At 51.8% G+C, this 21,317-nt stretch overlaps 1 protein-coding gene across 1 annotated transcript in view; it reads right to left on the bottom strand.

Moving 5' to 3' along the window:
• The window catches only part of PEPD (peptidase D), a 112,822-nt gene that overhangs the window by 46,830 nt on the left and 44,675 nt on the right, over positions 1-21,317 (bottom strand). Inside the window, exons 8-9 of the mRNA XM_036345892.1 lie at positions 17,443-17,518; positions 16,504-16,550 (exon numbers count right to left, since the gene is read on the bottom strand). Coding sequence (XP_036201785.1) covers positions 16,504-16,550; positions 17,443-17,518 — 123 coding nt within the window. The remainder of the gene's footprint in view (positions 1-16,503; positions 16,551-17,442; positions 17,519-21,317) is intronic.

Raw genomic sequence — 21,317 nt, 5'->3', positions numbered from 1 at the left:
CCAGACACTTTTTTCTCCCAGGCTCCTTTCTCAGCACCTAGATGAATTTCCATCTTTCCCGTTTCAAGAAGAGCTGCCAAGATAAATGGTTCAAAGACTCCAGCTCATGCTGAAAATATATCGAGTGCTTGGAGCCTATTCTGAATAACCCCACACTGGGGAGCAAAGCACCTTCTCATTGGATGGGTCCTGCTAGCAGCCGGGGCCCCAGGCTCACTCGGGCACCTGGGCACTCTTTCGTGCGTCTTTTCGCCTGTGGGATAGTGACACTTGTCCAGCTTCAGCCAGCACCAGCTGTCTAGGTCATGGTCAAGCCCCTCCTACCTCTTAGCAGAATGTTGCCGAGGGCCCCTGAGATACAGGCCAGTGTCTGTGGCTAATGGGAGCAAGGAGGTACCCCGTTTGCAAACTGTGTATTCAGAAGGGACTCCTTTCCCAGTCCTGTAGCTGGTACCACTTTTCTAAAGGCCGCCTGCCCCCAGAAGACCTACTTAACACCCAACGGGGCAGGGCCCACCCACTGGTGGGCTCATCTCCACAGCCACCAGCTGAGGTCCAGGAAGAAGAACAGTCAAACCCCACTTCTCCTACTGGGATGAAAGCAAGACAAAGTAAAACAGCAAATACAAAGCCCACCAGACCCTGACCCTACGGCCACCAGGCATCTACTGTGAGAAAGGGCTGGACAGGCAGGGCCCTCCGCCAAGCCCTAGACACCCCAGGCTAGAGATGCTATCGTGCACCTGGCCCTAGGCAGGGTGCCCAGGAGAGACACCTGAGCTGGCCACAGTGCTGCTCCTGAAGGTCGTGGCATGGCACAGGCCCATCCCAGACCCTGACCCTGACCCAAGCCCGGACCCAGACCCAGACCCAGACCCAGACCCAGGCCCAGACCCAGAATAGGTCAGCAACTGCCACTCACAAATGGGGCCCCAAACTGCTGTCACAGTGCTGACCACCGGGCTGGCACTGTGTGTGGCACACTCACAGAGGGCAGTCCAGGAGGGCACTGCCGCACAGCGTGAGGAGGTGTGCGCCCCGGTGCTCCGTGGCTGCGAACTGGCTTTTCTAACAAAATGATGGAATCAACACGAACACAGCTGGGTCTGTGAGCTGCAGTACCAAGACCCAGACCCATTTCCTGCAGCCCCCCTGCCAGGCTCCTGCAGGGGCTGGAGCAGAGAGAGGCCAGCCTGGGGCCAAGGCCTCACCCAAGGGAAGAGGCCATTGTCTCATTCTGCTCACAGAAGCAGAGGACAGGAGGAGACCATGGGGCACGGCAGTGCTAGGGGCCTAGAAGGGTCCCCACACTACACAGTGACAACATGCTCGCCCAGACCCCTGGCCTGAGGCCTGCGACCAACCCTGGACGTGCCCACAGCCATCAGCAGCCTGGCTCCCTGGGCATCCTCATCTCTTCTGAGCCTCAAGCTCAGGGTGTGGAGAGTCCCATATCCACGTGAGAGCTAAGTGGGCAGAGCAGCCAGGGCCCATCTCCTGACCGCCACCCTGACCCTGCACCGTTCCTCACCCTGTGGGGAGGCCATGGCTGGGACTGTGGCCTGCCCTTTGCCAACTGCTGGAGGAAGCTCGAAGGCCCATACCACCCATCCTCCACACCACGGACCAAGGGGGCCAGGGCACAGGCAGAGGCTGGCCTGGCCAGGAGGCTTGCGTGGGGCTCAAGCCTGACTTCACAGCAGCCCCCGTGGAGCCTGTGCCGGGGCCTCTGAATGGGAAACCTTCTCTGTGGCTCCATCACAAATTACCTGCAGGCTTCAGGAGCAGACATGCCTGTTGGCAGACATGGAAACGGGTTTTCAGAGTTCCGAGATTAAACCCTCCACAACACCTACAGAATTCAGAGTTAGGAGGGAAAACTCCCAGCCCAGAATAATTGCTCCCACAGGGAACATTATTCTGCACCAGAATGTAACAGATCTGAATGAGAATTTTCTAAAAACCGGTACCAAACCTGCTCTGGGAGCCAAACCGAGTAACGGCTCCCACGGAATTCCTCACTAGACGTTGGGCCCGCTGTGGGTCAGAACCAAACTGGACAGGTTCCCCTCTGAGACGGCACCTGGTCCACACTCTCCTCCCGCCCCCCACCCCCCCCATCTGCACGGGGTTCTGTGGGGGAGGGGGTGTAGGGAAAGTGGAAAGGCCATTCCAGAGTGGGAGTGAGGCCAGGGCCAGCCGAGATGCAGGGCACCTGGCAGGGAACGGGGTGGGGGGGGTGTGGGGGGGCATGAGGAGCGGTCTTCCCCATGGCTCTCCCATTCTTCTTGAACTGCATGGCCCTTAAATCATCTTTATTTCCCTCTCTTTTGATAAAGCACTGGTATGAGAAATCTTACTCAACTACAAATGGCATGAGAGGGATGAAAGGGTGATTAAAAGGTCTGCCTCAGTGCCAGGGAGGCAGCAGGGACGGGTGGGACCTGTGTCGGTTGCCCCAAGGCCTGTACTCAGCTCCCTGGCTGATGCTCTATAGAAACCAGCCCCAGGTTACTATTTCACTTTCTGGGAAAAGCCTCCCGATTTTTAATTACTGACTCAGAACGAACAGAAAAACCCCCACTGCATGGGCCAAAAACGCCATGGCCTGTGCACTGGAAACAGCCCAGAGGCTACCAGTCTATGGCCTCTGGCCTTTGTCTTGCTAGAAAATTCCTCCTGGGGACTGAGAAGTGGGAACCTCAGGGGTCCCCCTCACATACACACACACACACACACACACCAAGTCCTTACCCTGACAGAAGCTTCTGGAGACCCACAGGGACCCCAGCGGAAGGCAGACCATCTGATGGGCTGTGGCCAAAGCAGGGAACCCATTGTGGGGAAGATGCCTGCACACCCCAGGTGTGGCTCACACCCCCACCTCCTCAGCTCCTCTGGGTGGCTCCCCTTGCACAGTGAATCCACAGGAAGCCCAAACTCTCCTTGCCCTTTCTGGGCCTGAGCAATTTCAACAGTACCCTGCATCTTGGGGATGATCAGACAGCGCTGGGTCCGCGTGCAGAAGGAGCCAGAACAAGCCTCCTACTAGGAAATGGGAGGAAACATAAGGAGAGTCTCTAGCTCAGCCGTGGGCAAACTACAGCCCGCGGGCCGGATCCGGCCCGTTTGAAATGAATAAAACTAAAAAAAAAAAAGACCGTACCCTTTTATGCAATGATGTTTACTTTGAATTTATATTAGTTCACACAAACACTCCATCCATGCTTTTGTTCCGGCCCTCCGGTCCAGTTTAAGAACCCATTGTGGCCCTCGAGTCAAAAAGTTTGCCCACCCCTGCTCTAGCCCATGTTTCATAGGGTCCATAAGGACGGACAGCACACGGAACAGGCCACGATGGGAAAGGGCTCTCTAAGGTGAAAGGTGTGACGAGGTTATGAAATGGGCGTAATCGGTGGGCAGCAGAGCCGGTGTGAGGGAGTGACGGGAAGTCAGCTTGAGAACTCCACTGATGCACGAGGGAGAATTACGAGAGAAGAGAAAAGAGCTTGGAGCAGGCATCTAGGGGATCCAGAACATGTGGAATAAGAATTATTTTTATTGTTGTTAATTCCCACCTGAGGATATTTTTTCCATTGATTTTTAGAGAGAGGGTGGGAAAGAGGGATGGGGAGAGGGAGAGGGAGGGGAAGAGAGAGAGAGAGAGAGACAGAGAGAAACACTGATGTGAGAGAGACAGGTCAATTGGTTGCCCCTCACACACACCCCAACCAAGGCCAGAGAATGAACCTGCAACTCAGGTATGTGCCCCTGACTGGGAATCGAACCTGAGACCCTTTGGTGTGCGGGCCAACACTGAGCCACACTGGCCAGGGCTGAAAAAGGAATTTAAAAGAAAGCTCCAAGCCCAGCTGTGTGACTCAATGGTTGAGCGTCGGGCCTATGAACCAGGAGGTAGTGGTTTGATTCCTGGTCAGGGCACATGCCCAGGTTACAGGCTCGATCCCCAGCGTGGGACATGCAGGAGGCATTCGATCAATGATTCTCTTTCATCACTGATGTTTGTGTCTCTCTCTCTTTTCCTCTCTGAAATCAATAAGAATATTTTTTTTTCCAAAAGAAAAGAAAAGGCTCAAGGTGTCATTGTTCTGACTAAAAAGCCAGTTCCCGTTCACGGGAGCTCGCAGGGGCAACCCCAAGCCTGTCTGCACAGCTTCTGTCCCCCAACGAGTCACCACACTCGCTCCTGTAACTGAGAGGGAGCCACAGAGAGACTGGGAGTGGAATCTGTCAGGGAGACATGATAATTATATCACAGTCTCAGATAACACGGCCCAAGAGGATACATGCTTGCCCCCAGGGAGTGGCCAGTGGGATAACAGACAGGAAACACAGCGTGTGACACTCCCACTCAGGTGTACAAGTGGCCCCTGTGACTAGCCTGTCCTCTGTGGGCAGACCAGCCTCGCTGGTGGCCAAGCTGTTCCTGCCTCCACAGGCTGTTGCTAACATCCTGGACCCGTTACCTGTGCCCTCCTTCACCTCATCTGGTCTGTTGTCAGGTGTGACTGCTTTGCTCTACCCCTCACTGGCCTACGTCAGAATGCACCCGATCTGAGTCTGGCCACCTGAGGTGTATGGCCCTCCGCAGCACCGCCTACTGGCTAAAGCAGCAGTCGCCAACCGGTGGTCTGCGGTGGCCTGTGAGGTCCGAAAGGTTAGTGACCCGCTGAGCTAAAGAACTCTGAGTTAACACCACCCAGCTCACACCCGTTCTCAAGGGGCCATCTTCACCTGGGCCACTTCCCTGGCTTTGAGGCTGGCAGGATTTCGCTGTCCAAAGTACCAAGAGAGATCCTCAGAAAATCCTGTTACTCTTAAGAATAAAGAAAGAATTCTCTAAACATCAAGGCAAGAAAACAAAAAAGTTCCCTAGAAAAAAGAATGAAGAGAATTTGCCTAAGATCCCCAGCAACAATGGAGGGAATAGTTTCACTGAACAAAGACTCAACCCCCAGTGAAGCCATCCTTCATGTAGGCAGCAACAAAAGGACTCTCAACGTGCAAGGTCAAAGCAAAGCATCAGAGCACGGATTTTCAACCATGAGCCATAGCAGGCACCCTGGTGTGCCTGCCGCAAGAATTCGTAAAACATGCAATACCTGACTATTCAGTCAGGGGCACTGACCTCTTTCCCCTTAGATTGTCAAATAAAAAAAATGACAACAGACAATACAACAATAGCTGTCTGGTGTGAATGAGTCAAAATTATACTGAATTTTTTTGTCAGGTCAGCAAAAAATAGAATACATTTTTGGTGTGCCGCAGAACTTTAGTAATTAGTGCATGTGTGCCGTGAGACGGAAAAGGCTGCAAATCGCTGCATTGGAGGAAGGCAAACACTGTACAACCCAGGGGTTCGCACTGGACCCAGGAAGACAGGGCTACCTCTAAATAACTGCTACTAAAATGATTCTAAAACAACGCAAATGTTGAAAATGGTGGAAAGAGAAGTTATTCAATAAAAAACTGGAAGACAGAGAAGGAGAAGAAGAGTAAAACCATGCTAAACTTCTAACTTTTCAAAGCGAGAAATCAATAACCTAACTTTTTAACAAAGATAGAAAATGTAGAGAAATACAGCTCGTATTTTCTTAATTTAAAAGTAATTCTACAACAAAAATGGAATGTATATAAAAGAGAACAAAGGAAACTTCACCAACTTGCTAACGACACAAAAGCTTAAAAGCCAGAAAGGCAGAACAGAAACCAGAAAGCACCACGCGGGATGCGGGCGAGAGGCCAGCGTGCTGGTCCTCAGGACAAATGCACCACAGCTCGCTCAGCGCTGGGAGGCGCTCGGTTTGGAACAAGGGAACTAACTGTCCCCAGCAAACAAAGTGGAAAACAGAGGAGTAAGCAAGGTGCACCAGGAAGGATGCAACGAAAAGAACATTTAATAAAGCCAGATTCCAGGCACAAGGGTTAGTTAGGTCAAAAGGGGTTCATTCGTGTAAGCTGCAAACAGATAAAATGCACAATGAAGATGTAATGATCATAACCTGAATGCTTCAAACAACTTGGTATGGAAATGAATAAAACAAAAACCTATTGGGAATCACAAAGAGGATGCACTAAACCATCTCTCCTAATACTGGAGTAAATGTACAAAACAAAGAGAGGAGGCAGACGACTGGAATAGGGTAAGGAACACGATTTAACCCATTGTGCGCCATAAGCGTCCGTAGATGCAAGCGGCGAACCTTCCCCACACGTCATGCGCACCTATTAAAAAAAAATGTTTTCCCTAAGTGGCAGCCCTGACCGATTTTAAAATCATTTTTCGTGAGAATTTTTAGCTAAAAATATCCAAGAACACCCGAATTGTAATATATTTATTTTTATAATACTCATTGTAAATTGATTTTTTTTTTATTTTTATTTTTTTTTATTTTTTACTTAAAGTATTACAAAGGGTATTACATATGTGTCCATTTTATCCCCCCGCCCTAGACAGTCCCCTAGCCTCCCCTATCCCCCATGTAAATTGATTTTTAAATTAAATTCAAAATATTGTGACGTGTAGAGGGATGGCTTCCGTTTTGGACGCATTGCAGTTAACTGGTTAAGGTACACCAAAGTATGTGCTCTAAAAATAAACCAAAAAATGTTTAATTTTATTCCATAAAATACTGGCAAAAACATTTCTAAATAGGCCACAAAGAAAAAAAAAATCTCAAAATTAAGAAAAATAAGATTTACACACACTACATTCTCTAACTACAGTGGTGACAAAGCCAGAAACTAACAACAAAAAGTTAACCAAGGCAGTTAAACAACCACGGCTATCTGGGAATTGGAAGAAATGTTCTTAGTTCACTCCTCAGGTCAAATATCAAATCAATCCAAACTTCTCAGGATGTGGTCGAGGCAGCATTAGAAAATGTATTAGCAAAACTCAGCTCTTGCAAAAGAATGAAAATAAGTGAAGATTCAATTAAGTAAAAGACAGATGTTCAAAACAAGGTCAGGACGGGAGGAGAAAGGAGTTAATAAAACAGGGAATCTATGAAGCGGACAAGCAGCAGAGCTGATAAATGCTTATTTAAAAGCTGATTTTATGAAAAGACCAACAAAACTGATATAAGCCTGGCAATGCTAAGCTATAATGAAAGAACACAGACACATAATATTAGGAATGAGAAAGGAAACACAATAACAGATAAAGAGGAGGTACTGCAGAAAATAAAATAACTCCATTCTAATAAGTTTAAAATTCTTGCTGAAAATAAAAACTTCCAGGAAAACGTACTGTTTTGATGCTAAGAGGATGGAGTCAGATTACAACAACCCCCCAGGAAAATCTGGAACGTTACTAAAGACTTTCTCCTCAAAGACACAATTTCTGATGGGATCAAAGGACCTCTTTAGATCATCAAGGAACAGACAGACCTATGCTTTCTAAATTGTCCTAGAAAACATAACACTGTGGAGATTTTCCCATCATAATCTCAAAATATGGCAAAGAGAGTTTAAAATGTATAGCTCAATCCCCTATTTGAGTCTACGTAAAATGCTAGTATGAACAACAAAGCAATCATTTATAATGCTTACTAGATGTCATCGGCCCTGTTCTATACACTGTCCATACATTAACTCACCAAATCCTCCTAACCATCTATGAAGTGCTACATTATCCTTTTTCCAATGAGGAAACTGAGGCACAGCAAGTGGCAGAACTGGGACTCAAACTCAGGACACCAGTCTCTAGTAGAGACCATGCTCTAACCACTAGCGTACACTGCCTCTCCATTTCAATCCTGCAGTTTGTTAAAATAGTAATCCACCAAGACAAAGGAGAGTGTGTGCCATGGAAGCCATGCTGGCCACACACCAAGAAGTCTGGTCATGAAATTCATCTCAGGTATACCAGTCCCCAATCTTGGTGTCTAATACCATTCTTCAATAGAAGGAACCAGGACTCCTCAGAGAAATGGCTGATTCTAGGGCTGGAGTGGGGAATAGACAAGATGAGCCTGGAGCATCTGGTGGTGGCAGAAAGTAAGGATGTGTTCAAAAGGCAAAATGATGCAGGGGAGAAGGGGATGTCAGAGGGACACAGGAGCCAAATGAAAGTCCCCAGGGTCCAAAGCTGGGGTGATCTGAGCAACAAAATAAATAGCATAATATCAAATTACAATCCAAAGTATAAAATATATATCTACATAGATTTAAGTAAATAAATGGTTGACTATATAAATAAATGGGGAAGAAGAGCCAATAGTGTGTGTAGCTCCCCCTCCCCCGGGGAGACAGAGTGTAACCCCACTCCTTATGTGCAGTCTGTGCAGCCACTTCCCTCTGAAGATGACAGTACGGAGACAGGGGTTAGGTGGAAAAACATCGTAAAAACTAAAATGGAAGGACAGTCTACCAAATACACGACCAGTATTCCTGAAAACTGTCAAGATCACCAACAGCAAGGAAAGCGAGAAACTGTCACAGCCAAGAGAAGCCTAAGGGCACAGGACAAATGTAATGCGTGGCACCTGGAACAGAAAAAAGGACATTAAGTGAAAGCTAAGGAAACTGGAATGAAGTGTGGACTTCAGATAATAACAATGTACCGATACAGTTCATGAGTTGTGACAAATGCATCATAAGCATGTTAACAGTAGGGGAATATGGGTGCAGGGTCTGTGGGAGCTGTCTAGTATTCCTTTTACCTTTCTGTGATCTAAAACTGTTCTAAAATACAAAGTTTTTTTAATTGCTTAAAACACACACACACACACACACACACACACACACACACACACACACACACGGGAGATGCCAAAAAGGCAGCTGATAAAATTCAACATCCTTTCCTAAGAAAACCTCTTAGCAAGCCAGAGAAAACACACTCCTTCCTTAAGCTGGTGGTAAATACTTATTGGAAATCAACAGTCAGAATCAGGCTCCAAGATAAAACACTAGAACAGAGGTGGGCAAACTTTTTGACTCGAGGGCCACAATGGGTTCTTAAACTGGACCGGAGGGCCGGAACAAAAGCATGGATGGAGTGTTTGTGTGAACTAATATAAATTCAAAGTAAACATCATTACATAAAAGGGTACGGTCTTTTTTTTCAAGAGTTTTATTCATTTCAAACGGGCCGGACCTGGCCCGCGGGCAGTAGTTTGCCCACGGCTGCACTAGAGTCAAATCACTACGATGCCATTTGGCACCGTCACTCAACAGGATTCTCTCAAGGGCAACCCCCTGGCCTGGCACTGCAGAAGGAAGTTTCCATTGGCTTTGTCCTCAACAGCTGCGATGACCAGGTACGTATTTGCAGGAAGCCCTTCCCCCTGGTCCTCTGCTCACTTCCTGGCTGGATGCCAGGCTGGTTTGCACCCTAAATGTGCCCATTTCTCAATTACTCTTAGAGGCAAACTGTGCTATCCTTGCTTTGAGCCAGAGTCCCACATCCTCTCCACCACCGAGGCCCCAGCTACACTCTCCAACACGAGCCTCTGCCAAACTTCTTGGAGAGAGCAACTCCTTTCCCTCATGCCAGGTGGTGTGGACAGAGCAGGCTGGTGGGCACCGGTACGGTTCTGCTAGCATGGGGTGGTGCAGCCTCCTCTGAACTCCAAGGAACTGCCCACCGAGGCGACCCAGGCTCTTTGAAAGGGCTCAGCTCACTGAGGGGTGGCCGCGGTGCAGGACTCGGGCTGCCTCCCTGAGGGGCACCGCGCAGACGGGGGTTTCCTAAGCCCTCCCGCGGTGGGCAACGTGTGGCCTGTCTCCAACAGTCCAGGAAGCGCTGGCAGGAAACCTGCACCAGCTCACACCACAGGCAAAGAGCGGCTTTCACCACACCCAGACCTGGGGTCTTGGGGGCCCCTTTTTGTTTATTTTTTATAGGATTTCTAGTTGATTTTTAGAGAGAGAAGCAGGGCAAGGGAGAGGGAGAGAGAGGAACATCGATGTGAGAACTAAACATCTATCAGCTGCCTCCTGCACACCCCCTACCAGGGAAGGAGCCCACACGTGGGCATGTACCCTGACCAGGAATCGAACTGGCAACCTTCCAGCGTATGGGACGATGCCCAACCATCTAAGCCACGTGGGCCAGGGCATCAGGGCCCTTTCTGAATGAGCCATGCCACAGCTCACCCCTCAAAGTGGCCAACGGAGAGAGGCTGTGTCTGCGATGGAGGTCACAGGGCATTGCCCACGGACAGTGACCAGGCCCACAGAGAGGGCCTATCACATCTGTTCTTACCCAGGGGTGTGGGTCTCAGAGGCCCCAAAGCCCCCAAAGGCCCCATGTAAAACTCTAGCACTTTCATGGGGACAGGTAACTGAGGGCGCCTCACTGGTGCCCAGGACTGCCCAGGCTGCCGGCTGCCCACTCCCAAGTGGCTGGAAGCTGGCTGTACATCTCCAGAACCTCCAGGAAGGAGGGAGATGAGAGCCTCTTGCGGATGTCCATCATCAATGAAAACTGGATCCTCTGCAGGACCCATGAGGGCTGTGGTCAGGGACATGTATGACCAGCATGCCCCACAGGGAGAGCTCTAGGCAAGACCCAGAGTGAGAAGGGCCCAGGCATCTGAGAGATGGTCTTCAGTGGTGACAGGGCTCTAGTAGGGACCAACTGGTGGAAGAAGAGGGTGCTAAGCTGAGAGGCAGCTGGAGATGCAGCCAGTCTGATGCGGGGGGGGGGGGGGGGGCGGGAGTAGAGTGAGGGATAAGCTCATCAACCGTGCAGGGCAAGGCCTTGTGGGGGCGGGGCGGGGGAGCGGACAGAAGCAGCTTGTCTGCCTCAACTGCCCGTGCCTTCCGCAGCCATAATCACCAGGGCCCAGTGGGGTTGTGGGTTTCCTTTAACTCTCCCACCTTCCAATTATGCTGACTGGAGTTAAGTTTTGTAATCCTCAAAAAAGAAAAAGAAGGCCTTGTTCAACAAGAACACAGCAAGGGCTCTGCAACCTGCTGCCTGGAGTGGGTGAAGTGAGAGACCAACCATCTGACCCAGCACCGTGTGGCTTGGGTGGAGTGTGTGCCTGTTGTGTGCATATGATGTGTGAGTGCGCGGAGCGTGTGAGTGATGCGGTATGTGTGAGTGTGTGAATGGGGTGAGTGGTATGTGTGTGGTGTGTATGTGTGTAGGGGAGTATATGTATGTATTGTACATGTGTGGTGTGTGGTGTACTAGTATGTAATAGGTATTGTGTATTGTGTTTTGTGAATGTGTGTGTAAGAGGTATGTGAGAGGTGTGGTATGTGTGGGGTACATATGTGTAGAGGGTGCTTATGTGTGTGTGGTGTGATATACGTGGTAGGTGTGTGTGGCAGGCATTGTATATGGTGCGTGTGTAGTGTGTGAAGGGAATGTGAGTAGTGTGTATGAATATGTATGGAGAATGAGTGTATGTGTGGGGTGCAGGTGTTTATTGTGTGTGGTGTGATGCATGTGGTAGGTGTTGTGTGTGGCAGGTGTGTGTGTTGTGTATAAATGTATGTGTAGTGTGTGAGGGGTATGTGAGTGGTGTGTGTGAATATGTATGGGGAATGAGTGTGTGTGGTGTATGTGGGGTGTGCATGTGTCTGTGTGGGTAATGTTTATAACATGTGGTATGGGTGAGAGGGGTGTGTGTGTGTGTGTGTGTGTGTGTGTGTGTGTGTGTGTGGTGTGTCTAGCAGTGGTATTTGTTGGAAGAAACCCCCAGGCTGGGTCTCTATACCCCACCCCCAATCAGGGTCCAGCGGGCACAAGAACACACAGAATCATGACTCGCTCCATCGGACCAAAGGGCAGGAAAAGGCAAGGAGACTTTGATCCCCCAGGAGCACAGCTGGGCAAGTTCTTCATTAACGGACTGAAAGGCAGCGGGAGGCGTCCCGTGGGCTGCTGCCTGGGCTGGAACAGAGCCGAGGCCAAGCCATGCGATGGTCTCCAGATGGGCCTGGGGTGTTTGCCAAGAAGGATCCCAGCCCAGGGAGGAGGACAACGCCATGCTGTCCCCAGCACACCTCACAGTCCCTCTGCCTTTCAAACGACTCGCACAATCCCCATAGGAGCTGTCAGGGAAGGGCCGAAATGCCCCATTCACAGCTTGGAGAGAAGGAGCGTAATTTCAATTAAGGTCCCAGGCTGTCAAAAACATCAAGTTATTAATCTCCTTGTGGCAAATGTGAACCGGGACCTGCTTACACAGCCAATTGAGCATGCTCTAAATTAGTGTTTGCAGGTAATTGATTCAGCTGCCAGCCCCATGCCAGCCGGCTACAAGCTGGTTACGCCACTAACATTAAATAATATGAGCGGCAGAATGGCCTGCCTGATTGGGCCTGCAGTCCGATGCTGTTCGCGCCCGATTTACCCAAACATTAATGTCTTATTGGTTTAACACAATTTACTGCACCTCAACTGTGGAAAGTGATTTTCATTCCCTCTGAAACCCCACTCCCAGGCACAGCACGAAGGAGGAGGTGTCTTAATAACTGCCATCAGCTCACTCTTTTTTTTTAACATGCCCTCAAGATTTTATAACAAACTTTCAATAATAAAATTTTTAAAAGCATAAATCTTAGAAGTGGTCTCCTGGTAGCCAGCATGTCTGAGTGAGTCTGAGCACCCTGTGCCGGTGGCGGTGTGCCCGCCGTGGAGAACGCCAGCCCGTCTCCTGCCCGCCTTCCCCGACCCCCACCCTCGCTCCAGTCCCGACCCGCAGGAGTCCCTGCCATTCTTGCCCGCGGCCCCGTTCTGGGGCTGGGGTGGCCATGCCCCCGGGAGAATGTCCAGCAGGTTCTAGGCACACTCTTCTAACCCAGGGATCAGTGCAGCCTGCGCTTACAGGGCCGCACCCCGTGGGGAACTAGCGCTTCGGATGAGGTTTTATATTCTTCACCTGGTCAAGAAAAGGCGCGTTCACAGTGGCACAGGCGACAGCAGGAAACTAGCTCAGGACACTTCATTCTTTCTCTCGTCCATCCATCCAACCCACCCACATGTGTGTCCTGCCACCAGCTGTGGGTCAGACACTGCAGGTAAACGAGGTGGAGCCTCCAAGAAGAAACCTCCAGGCTCCCAAGGACAGAGACCACAAAACTGACCCAGCTCTCGGCAGCGACAGAGCAATGTGCCACCTCACAGGGCCAGGGACACCCCAGGATGTGACAATGTCCTAGCACAACCTACCATCTTCAGGGGGTGACACCTCTGTCTGAAAAGGTCACCCCACCCACCTGTCCTTCAGGAACAGTCTCTGTCTCTTGCTCTTATCATGTCTACTTCAGCTTTTCCCCAGAGCAGTCCCCAACTCCACCCACCCTCTACCCCGGGAGCCCCCTGCTCTCAGCTCTCAGGGACCCTCAGATCGTAGCTGAGGGCAGGCACTGCTTCCCCTCGGTGTCGCCCATGACCGGCCACAGCTGGGCACAGGCACAGCAGGTCACCTCGGTGCACACACCTGCACATCGGGCTGAACTAATGCCACACAGCACCTCAGGGCAGCTGCTTTTGGCCACGATCTCATTTCTCTGAAAGCTGCCCTGGGTCCAGAGGCAGCAGCAGTGAGTTGAGTCCAGGAATGGGGGAGGGGGTAGAGGCTGAGCGGTTTGAAGACAAAGTATTCTCCCAGGGCTTGGCCTTAAAAGAGACCCTCCTTCAAACAACAGCCAGCCTTCAAACAACAGCCAAATGCAACTCACAGACTTAGGATCCTGACTTGAACAAACCAACTCAAAAAAAGATAGTTTTGGCCCAATATGGACTAGATATTGGTAATATTGAGGATCTGCTGCTAACGTAGTTAGATGTGATAATGACAAGGTGGTTATGTAAAGGAAAAATATATCGTCATCAACTGAGCCGCCCACTGATGCATTTACAGGAGAAATGACATACCTGGGATTTGGTCTCAAATATTCCAACAAAACTAAACTAAACAAAAATCCTGGAGGGAACTTTGAGGTTCATTACACTATTCTGGGGGCGGCAGCAGTATTTGCCGTTTCCTACTAAAAAGTAAAAAAAAAAAGACTGGCATTACCTTGAGGGGGTGGAGGGTAAGGAGTTGGAAGAAGTATTCCCACAGGCCCCTGACCCAGAGCTCACATGCAGGCCTGTCTGGCTGCAGCGGGGTTGGGCTCTGGGACACGGTGCGGGAGAAAGCTCAGGCTCCTCCTAAGAGTCACCTCTGGAGCTCAGCTCCCTGCAGCATAGGGCACACGGCGGCCAGCTGCAGTGGACGGCAGGGTTCCACACTGGGGCATCAGCTGTGGGTCACTATAGGCCAATAAAGATGAGACCAGATTCCTGGGACAGTGCCAATCTCAGAGACCCCTGCGCGCCCCCCCCCCCCCCACCCCGCTTCCCTGGTAGCGGGCGGACCTCTTCCTGCCCAGATCCTTGGGGGTGAGGACGCTGGGAATCCTGAGCAGATACTGCACTGCAGCAGACCGCAGGGAGGCCAAGGCTGGCGCTCTGCCTGCCCTTCCCCATCCTCCTGGGTCCCCGACGAAGCACTTGCTCCATCCCCCCAGGGGGAAGAGGGGAAAAACCCAGAGGTTCCCTGCTCAGGACTCCTTTCAGGGTTAGACTTTGAAAAAGACACATACTCCCAAGCCATGTGATGGTGACCATTAATGCCCTTGCTGTCCACCACTGACTCCGTTTGCACCTCGCCCTCATCCAGTACTGACAAAGCGGGCAGGCCAGAAAGGCTGGGAGGGGGACATGGAAGCAGCACAGGCCCTGAGGGTGCCCCAGGCAGACTTGGGCCCTGCAAGGTGGGCAAGGGGAGGCAGCGCCAAGCTCTAAGGCCAGGTAGGAAAGGGCAGTCCAGGATCGGGACAGGGGCCGAGGGTAAAAGGTAATACTCTTTTTTCTGTACTCACAACACTTCTGACACCAAATGTGTGGGTTTTCCAACCACCCGCTCTCTAATTCTCTGTGGGCACCAACTGGTGTCCTACCCCTTACTTCTGACGCTAACTGCCAGAGTTAAGATCTCAATCCCACAAGTATATCCCCGCTTCAGACATAACAAGTCCAGGCCTCTAGTACTTCTGACTCATTGGCTTTAAATCTGGGGTTCCAATGACCTCCTCTTTGGGTTGATAATTTGCCAGAATGGCTCACAGAACTCAGGGAAGCGCTTCAGGTACTATTACCACTTTCTTATAAAGATTACAACTCAGGATGAGCCAGATGGAACTGATGCACAGGGCAAGGTATGGGGCAAGGGGTGTGGCGCTTAGATGCCCTCTAGGAGCACTCCTCCCAGCATCTCCACTGCATTCACCAACCCTGTGGGTCAAAGTTTTTATAGAGGTTCCATACGGAGGCACAACTGAAAAAAATCACTGGTCAGAACTCAATCTCCAGCCTCTCTCCCAGTCACCAGCACTTCATTAGCATAAACTCAGGTGTGGCTGAAAGGGGCTTATCTATATAAAAGCCAAGCAACTGGAATGAAGGAACGGCCCGAACAACTGGTACCTATGATGTGCACTGCGGTGGCCAACTGGCCGATGGAGGCCCCGATCGGTACCCCCCAACCGCCTGTGGCCCCTTCCCCTTGACCGGCCCCACTCCCAATCAGCCCCCCCAACCCCGACTGAGGGCGGGGCTGGGTGGCCCCTCCCCCCAGCTGGCCTGGCCCCGATCAGCCCCATTGGGTTGGGCCAGCTGGACCCCACCTATGCACAAATTCGTGCACTGGGCTTCTAGTTATGAACAACAGACTCTGTCACTGGGGGAATTCTGAGGGTTTTAGAAGCTCTGTGCCAGGAACTGGGGCAGAAATGAAACATGGATTTCCTACTATGTCACAGAGGGGGAAACGTGGACTTCCTACTATGTGATGGGTGTGGGGGGGAATGGCAGCTTCTCCCTCCCTCTGCCCAGGGGAGCTTCCAGTTGGTACAGTCACTGGTGGGTGACCCAGGACATGGGTGGAAGGAGCCCTTGGAGCAGTTCGGGTCTGACCAAGGGATTCCTCATGCCACTGGCAGCAGCATGCTGAGCCCGGGCCCTGGAGCAGGTGAGGACTGGGCAGGCCACACCCACATGGCGGGGCAGCCCAGGATGCCCGCACTGCACAGGCAGGCCAAGGCCAGTGGAGCTCTTCTGAACACTTTATGAGCCACTTAGCCATCCTGAGACCCCATTGTCCTAGCAGCAGACATAATGACCGTGTTTACACATAAATGACAGGCTGTTTCACAGGGCCCTTCAGAGTCACAATAGCAGCTCTTTGGTAAAGTTTCCTACAAATTGCACAAACAAAGTCCAGGGAGTGAAATGATGAGGCACTAAAGCAGCCTCAGAAGTAATCACAGACCATTACCATCAAACACTCTACCAAGTGCCAGCAAAGTGGCCACAGTCGGAGAAGGCCTCTGCCCACGGTGCCCAAGCCCTGCTCATAGTCCCCATTCAATCTGCCGCGGCGCTGAGGCACCTCATCTGCTATTTGCTCAGGGAACATAAATTACTGTTTTTACATTTTAATCTTTACCCAGAGAGACACAGCAGCTTACCTTTCCAGCTCATATTCTTTCATTCCCACTTTTACAGCTTTCATCACCTGGAGGGTGGATATTAAGCAAAGACATTTGTATTAAGGAGAGAAGTGGCACCGCCTGATAAACACGGGACAGCACTTTTTCAAAAGAATCTCTTCTTCAAAAAAAGAAAAGAACGTTATGTGCACACAATGGTGCAAAAATGGGATAAATCAGAACGTTTTTAAAGCTCCAAAAGCTACACAGCTTATTTAACCACTCTGGCGCACCTCCACTCGGAAGCCGATCAATACCCAGCACAGATCTGCAGTGGGCTGATGGCAGGTAAGATTTGATCAGGACATCTGTGAACATGTAACACTCAGAGAGCTACGGGGACTAACCTACAAGGCTTCCTTTGTTTAACTGCCATTAAAAGAATATACGCGCCCCCACGTTCATTGCAGCGTTATTTACAAGACATGGAAGCAACCCAGTGCCCATCAATAGATGAGTGGCTAACAAAGTTGTGGTGCATTTTTACAGTGGAACATTACTTGGCCATCCGTAAGAAAGAATGAAAGTTTACCATATGCAAACTGGAAAAGGACCTGTGAGGATGGTTAACGGAGGACAGTAATAAGTGTGCTTGGACCCGAGAGAACAAAAGATTCTTTGAAAGGAGCTGGGCCTTTAGGAATACCAGGAGGGAAAGCCCCGGCCCCCAGGACGTGAGGACTTCTTGCTGGTAAATTCTCGGGGGTGGGTGCCTTAACCTCTGCTTCCCTGCCCTGTCCCCACTGGGGAACAGAAAAGAGACTGGCTGAAGCGACATTTCCTGCCTGCTCCACTGGCACTCGGGACTGCAGCTGCCCTGAGACGGTCCATCTTGACGCCGCCCTCTGGCCTCACACAGAGCAATGCAGCTCGCCCAGCCCAACCAGACAGCATTCCGACAAGCGGGGCCCTGCTTACCTCCCGGTGGGCCTCGCTGGAGATCCTATTGGTGTAGCGTAAAACCTCCAGCTCCATGTCCGTCTTAAAGACCCGGCTTCAGGGAGGGAAAAAACAGAGGGAGAGTCAGTGACTTTCAGCAGGAGCTGGCTGGACCCCTCCAGGGAGACCTGGGGCTGCCACAACCGCACAACCTGGGAAGGATCACAGGGCCAGGTCATGCCCAGTTAGGCTGCAAATGGGCTGCCTGGCGGCTGGGTGGGTCACTAAACTGCAGGAGGGAAAGCTACACTAAGCATTGCCCGTCCTCACCTAATGCCAGCCTCGGGTATGCAAGCGTTTCTAGTTCCAAGATCTGGAAGCTGCTGTGGGTGGTAGAAGAAGCCCAGAGACCCAGTTTCCTCATCCATAAAAATGAGGAAAAATCTACACGGCGAGGCTGTTAGACCTGAATCTTCAGTGTGTGCCTCCCAGGGCTCTGCCCAGCTGGCTGAAGAGGTCTCTCCTTCCCGGCAGCCCAGAAATACCATGTGGGTCAGACCCGCCCGAGACTGGGGCAGGGCGGGAGGGGCGGCATGGGGCAGGAGTGAGTGTGGGAAGAGCGGTCTGCAGAGAGAAGCAGGACGAGGAGCAGACAAGGGGAGACAGAAAGGGAGAGGGTACATGTGGAGGAGGAGGCGCAACCAAGAGACCCTGCTGACCACGAGAGACCCAATGCACTCCCTGCAACTGGACTCCAGGGAGTCCTCACAATAAACTCATATTCATTTGCCCAAATATGGTTAGGTTTCTGGTCTTTGCAATCAATCTCATCCCTAAGTAAGACTCACACAGAGAAGCTAAACAAATGCTTGCTTTCTACCTCCACCATGTCACACAAGCAACCGCAGCTCCGGGCATCAGAGTGGCAGCTGGGCCAGTCATGAGGAGCGGAGTCCTCAGCCATCCCTCATGGCCACCTGCACTCTGACTCAGGGTGACCACCTGCAACAAAGCCACCTCTGCCTCTTTCAAAGGGAACACACTCAACGCCCTCAAGAGCAGCAGAGCCAGAGAGAAATGGAGCAAAGGCCAACCCCAAGCCCACTGAAGCTTCTTCCAAATGGACCTGCTTTCTTCCTGGAGGGGCAGACACTGAACCTAAAAGTCTGCTCTTTACCATCATAAAGGTGCCTGCACCGGGCTGCTGGGAGCACCCCGCCTGGGGAACAGGACGCATGTTCCTGTGCTCCGGAGGGTGAGGGTCCAGAGCCATGGACAGGACTCGGGTGAGCAGCTCGGCTCCTGAGATCCAAACCCACTCACAGGATGACCCAGCAGCCCTGGTGTATTGTTCCCCACTGCTGCCCTGCGCGCACCAGCCGGAGGAACTGGTAAGTGCCTCTGTATTCAGCATAGATCCCTGGTCCATCCTTCCAGCCAACAATTTAGACCTCTAGGCCTTGTGCCCACCTACCCACACAGGCGTAGCCAAACCTCCGTGAGAGTCAAACCAGAGCCCGTGCCTGTGAGTGCTGCTCCAGGACCACAGGGGCTGCAGGGAAATCCTGTCTGGGAGTGGATGGCACAGTAGCTCTGTCTCCAGCCCCACAGCCTCCACCTGGCCCCAATTCTGCCATGAGCTGCAAGGGGGCATGCAGGAGGCCTACTCTAACGTTCTCCACCTTGCTAAGATCTCTCCCCTCCCCAGCTCAAGGTCTCCCTCCCCTTCTCAGAAGATGAATGAGCTCATCTACTCGGAGAACACAGAAGCCAGCAGTTGGGTACACTTTCACCTCTTATTCAAACAACCAACCCTTCCCCTGCCCCTTCATGCCCTCCTCCCTCCCCTCTCACAAGGGAAGGCCTGTCCTCTTCCAGGTGAGGCTCAGCCCCTCCTCCCACACACACCTGGGCTCAGCTCCCAGCCTCAACCCCTCCATCCACCTGGTCCCTATTACTGAAAGCTCCATGACCACCCGCTTACTTCCTCCTCCTCTCGCCAAGCTTTACCCCCCCCACCCCCCACTACCCAGCCACAGTTCTGGAAAGGGAACAAAAACAGTGCTTGCCTTGGGAGAGGAGTGGGAGCAGCTTTTGGCTTATCTGGAACCTCTTCCTCATCTCCTCCCCTCCTCTTCCCCGCCCCTCTTCTCCCTCTGCCCTGCCCCACGCTCTGCCAGCTGCCCTCTCACCCCAGCTGCCAAACCCAGAGGCATCAGTGACTCCAGAGGAAGTGCCTCCCCTGGCACCCCTCCTCCTGTCCCTGACAGGCCCTCCCCTCTCCCAGCTCCTACAGCACCTCTGGCACAGGTCCCCCAGGCGCCTCCAGCTCAGTGACAGAGACTCCCACCCATCCATGTGCCCCATCTCAATCACAGCTCTGCCAGCCCCTGCTGCTTAAAACTTAACCAACATCCTCCCAGACACCTCCCTCTGGTCTGTTCATTGCTCCCACATCCAGCTGATGACCACAGACTGTCAATCCACCACCACCACCTCTCTCAGACCCTCGTTTCTCTCCATCCAGACCTCACTCCCTCCAGCCTGCACAACCTCTCCTGCCTCTGCTGGCCTTCAAGCCTCCAGGCTGTCTGCTCCCCGACAGGGCAGAGCTTTAGAAAATGCAAACCTGACCTTGCTTTTCCTTGCTCAAAATCTTCAGTGCCCTCTAGATGTCCTCAGGATGAAGTTAAAACTACAAGGTGACTCCTGAGGCTCTCCAGCCCCCACCCCCGCTCCCCCACAGAGGGCGCCTCTGCCTGGAGCTTGCCAGTGCCTTTTCGGTGACCTTTCATTCTCCAGCTCCCACAGAAAGGCACTTTTCTCAAGGTGGAGGAGGGCTCCCTCCATCCCCCATACAGGCTAAGCGGCTCTCTCTGTTCCCAGTCCGTCTAGACCAGTGGTTCTCAACCTTGGTTGCACATTAGAATCACCTGGGAATCTTTTTAAAATCCTGATTTCTGGGCCTCATCCTCCGGAAATTGTTTCTTTGTTACTAATGTTGTGGCCCCACCCCATAACAAAGAAACAGAATTTCCGGAGGATGAGGCCCAGAAATCAGAATTTTAAAAAGATTCCCAGGTGATTCTAATGTGCAGCCAAGGTTGAGAACCACGGGACTCTATAGGAATCCTCCGTAAGCAATCACACTTGTAATCTCTTCTTCACTTGAGTCTCCTCCCCAGAGGCAGCCCAGGACCAGAACAGTGCCTGGCCTAGAGCAGACACAGTAACTGCTTAGAAATAGTCTCTGGGCATTGCACCAAAGCTGGAAACACCTTCCTTTCAGCAAGGTGATAATGGCCTCCTTTCAAATGAAAAGAAGGCCTCCCCAGGGGGGTACACCAGGTCAGTGTGGGAGGTCAGTGTGCTGCATGCCCTGAGCAGGACGAGGCACAGCAGCCCAGACTCCCACCACCACCGCCTCATCCCCAGCCACAGAGGTCGGAAAGAGCAGCCCCAGGGTTCGACCCCAGGAGCCCACCTCACAGACCCTCCACTGGCCTCTCCACTGGCCTCTCCCCGCCGCCTGAGCACCGAGCAAGGAGAAGCTCACAGTCAGCCCAGGGAGAAGGGAGGCAGAGTCCAAACCACTCTCTTCCTGGCAGAGATTCAGGCATTTGAGGCCGAGGACCACAGCCCCGCTTTCTCCTCCAATTCCACTCTGGGGAAGATGACAAGCCAGGCCTCTAGCTGATTTTCTCGGGACTGGTTTTCTTTTTCTTTTTCTTTAGAGGACTGATTTTCTGGTCATGTTAAAAAAAAAAAATCAAATTGAACCAGGGCAAATTATCCCACAAAAGTAGTTCTCCAGAGACTGGCCTGGCCGAGCCCTGGCCTGGTCCATTTAATCCAGGTTTTAAAGGCCCTGAAAATAGCCATCTGCTTGCACAGGCTCTCCCACCGGCCCACAG

This window comes from Myotis myotis, unplaced genomic scaffold (genome assembly GCF_014108235.1).
Source record: "Myotis myotis isolate mMyoMyo1 unplaced genomic scaffold, mMyoMyo1.p scaffold_m19_p_19, whole genome shotgun sequence".
Taxonomy (NCBI): Eukaryota; Metazoa; Chordata; class Mammalia; order Chiroptera; family Vespertilionidae; genus Myotis; species Myotis myotis.
The sequence above is the reverse complement of the archived record's forward strand: the minus strand, read 5'-3'. Positions and strand labels throughout refer to the sequence as shown.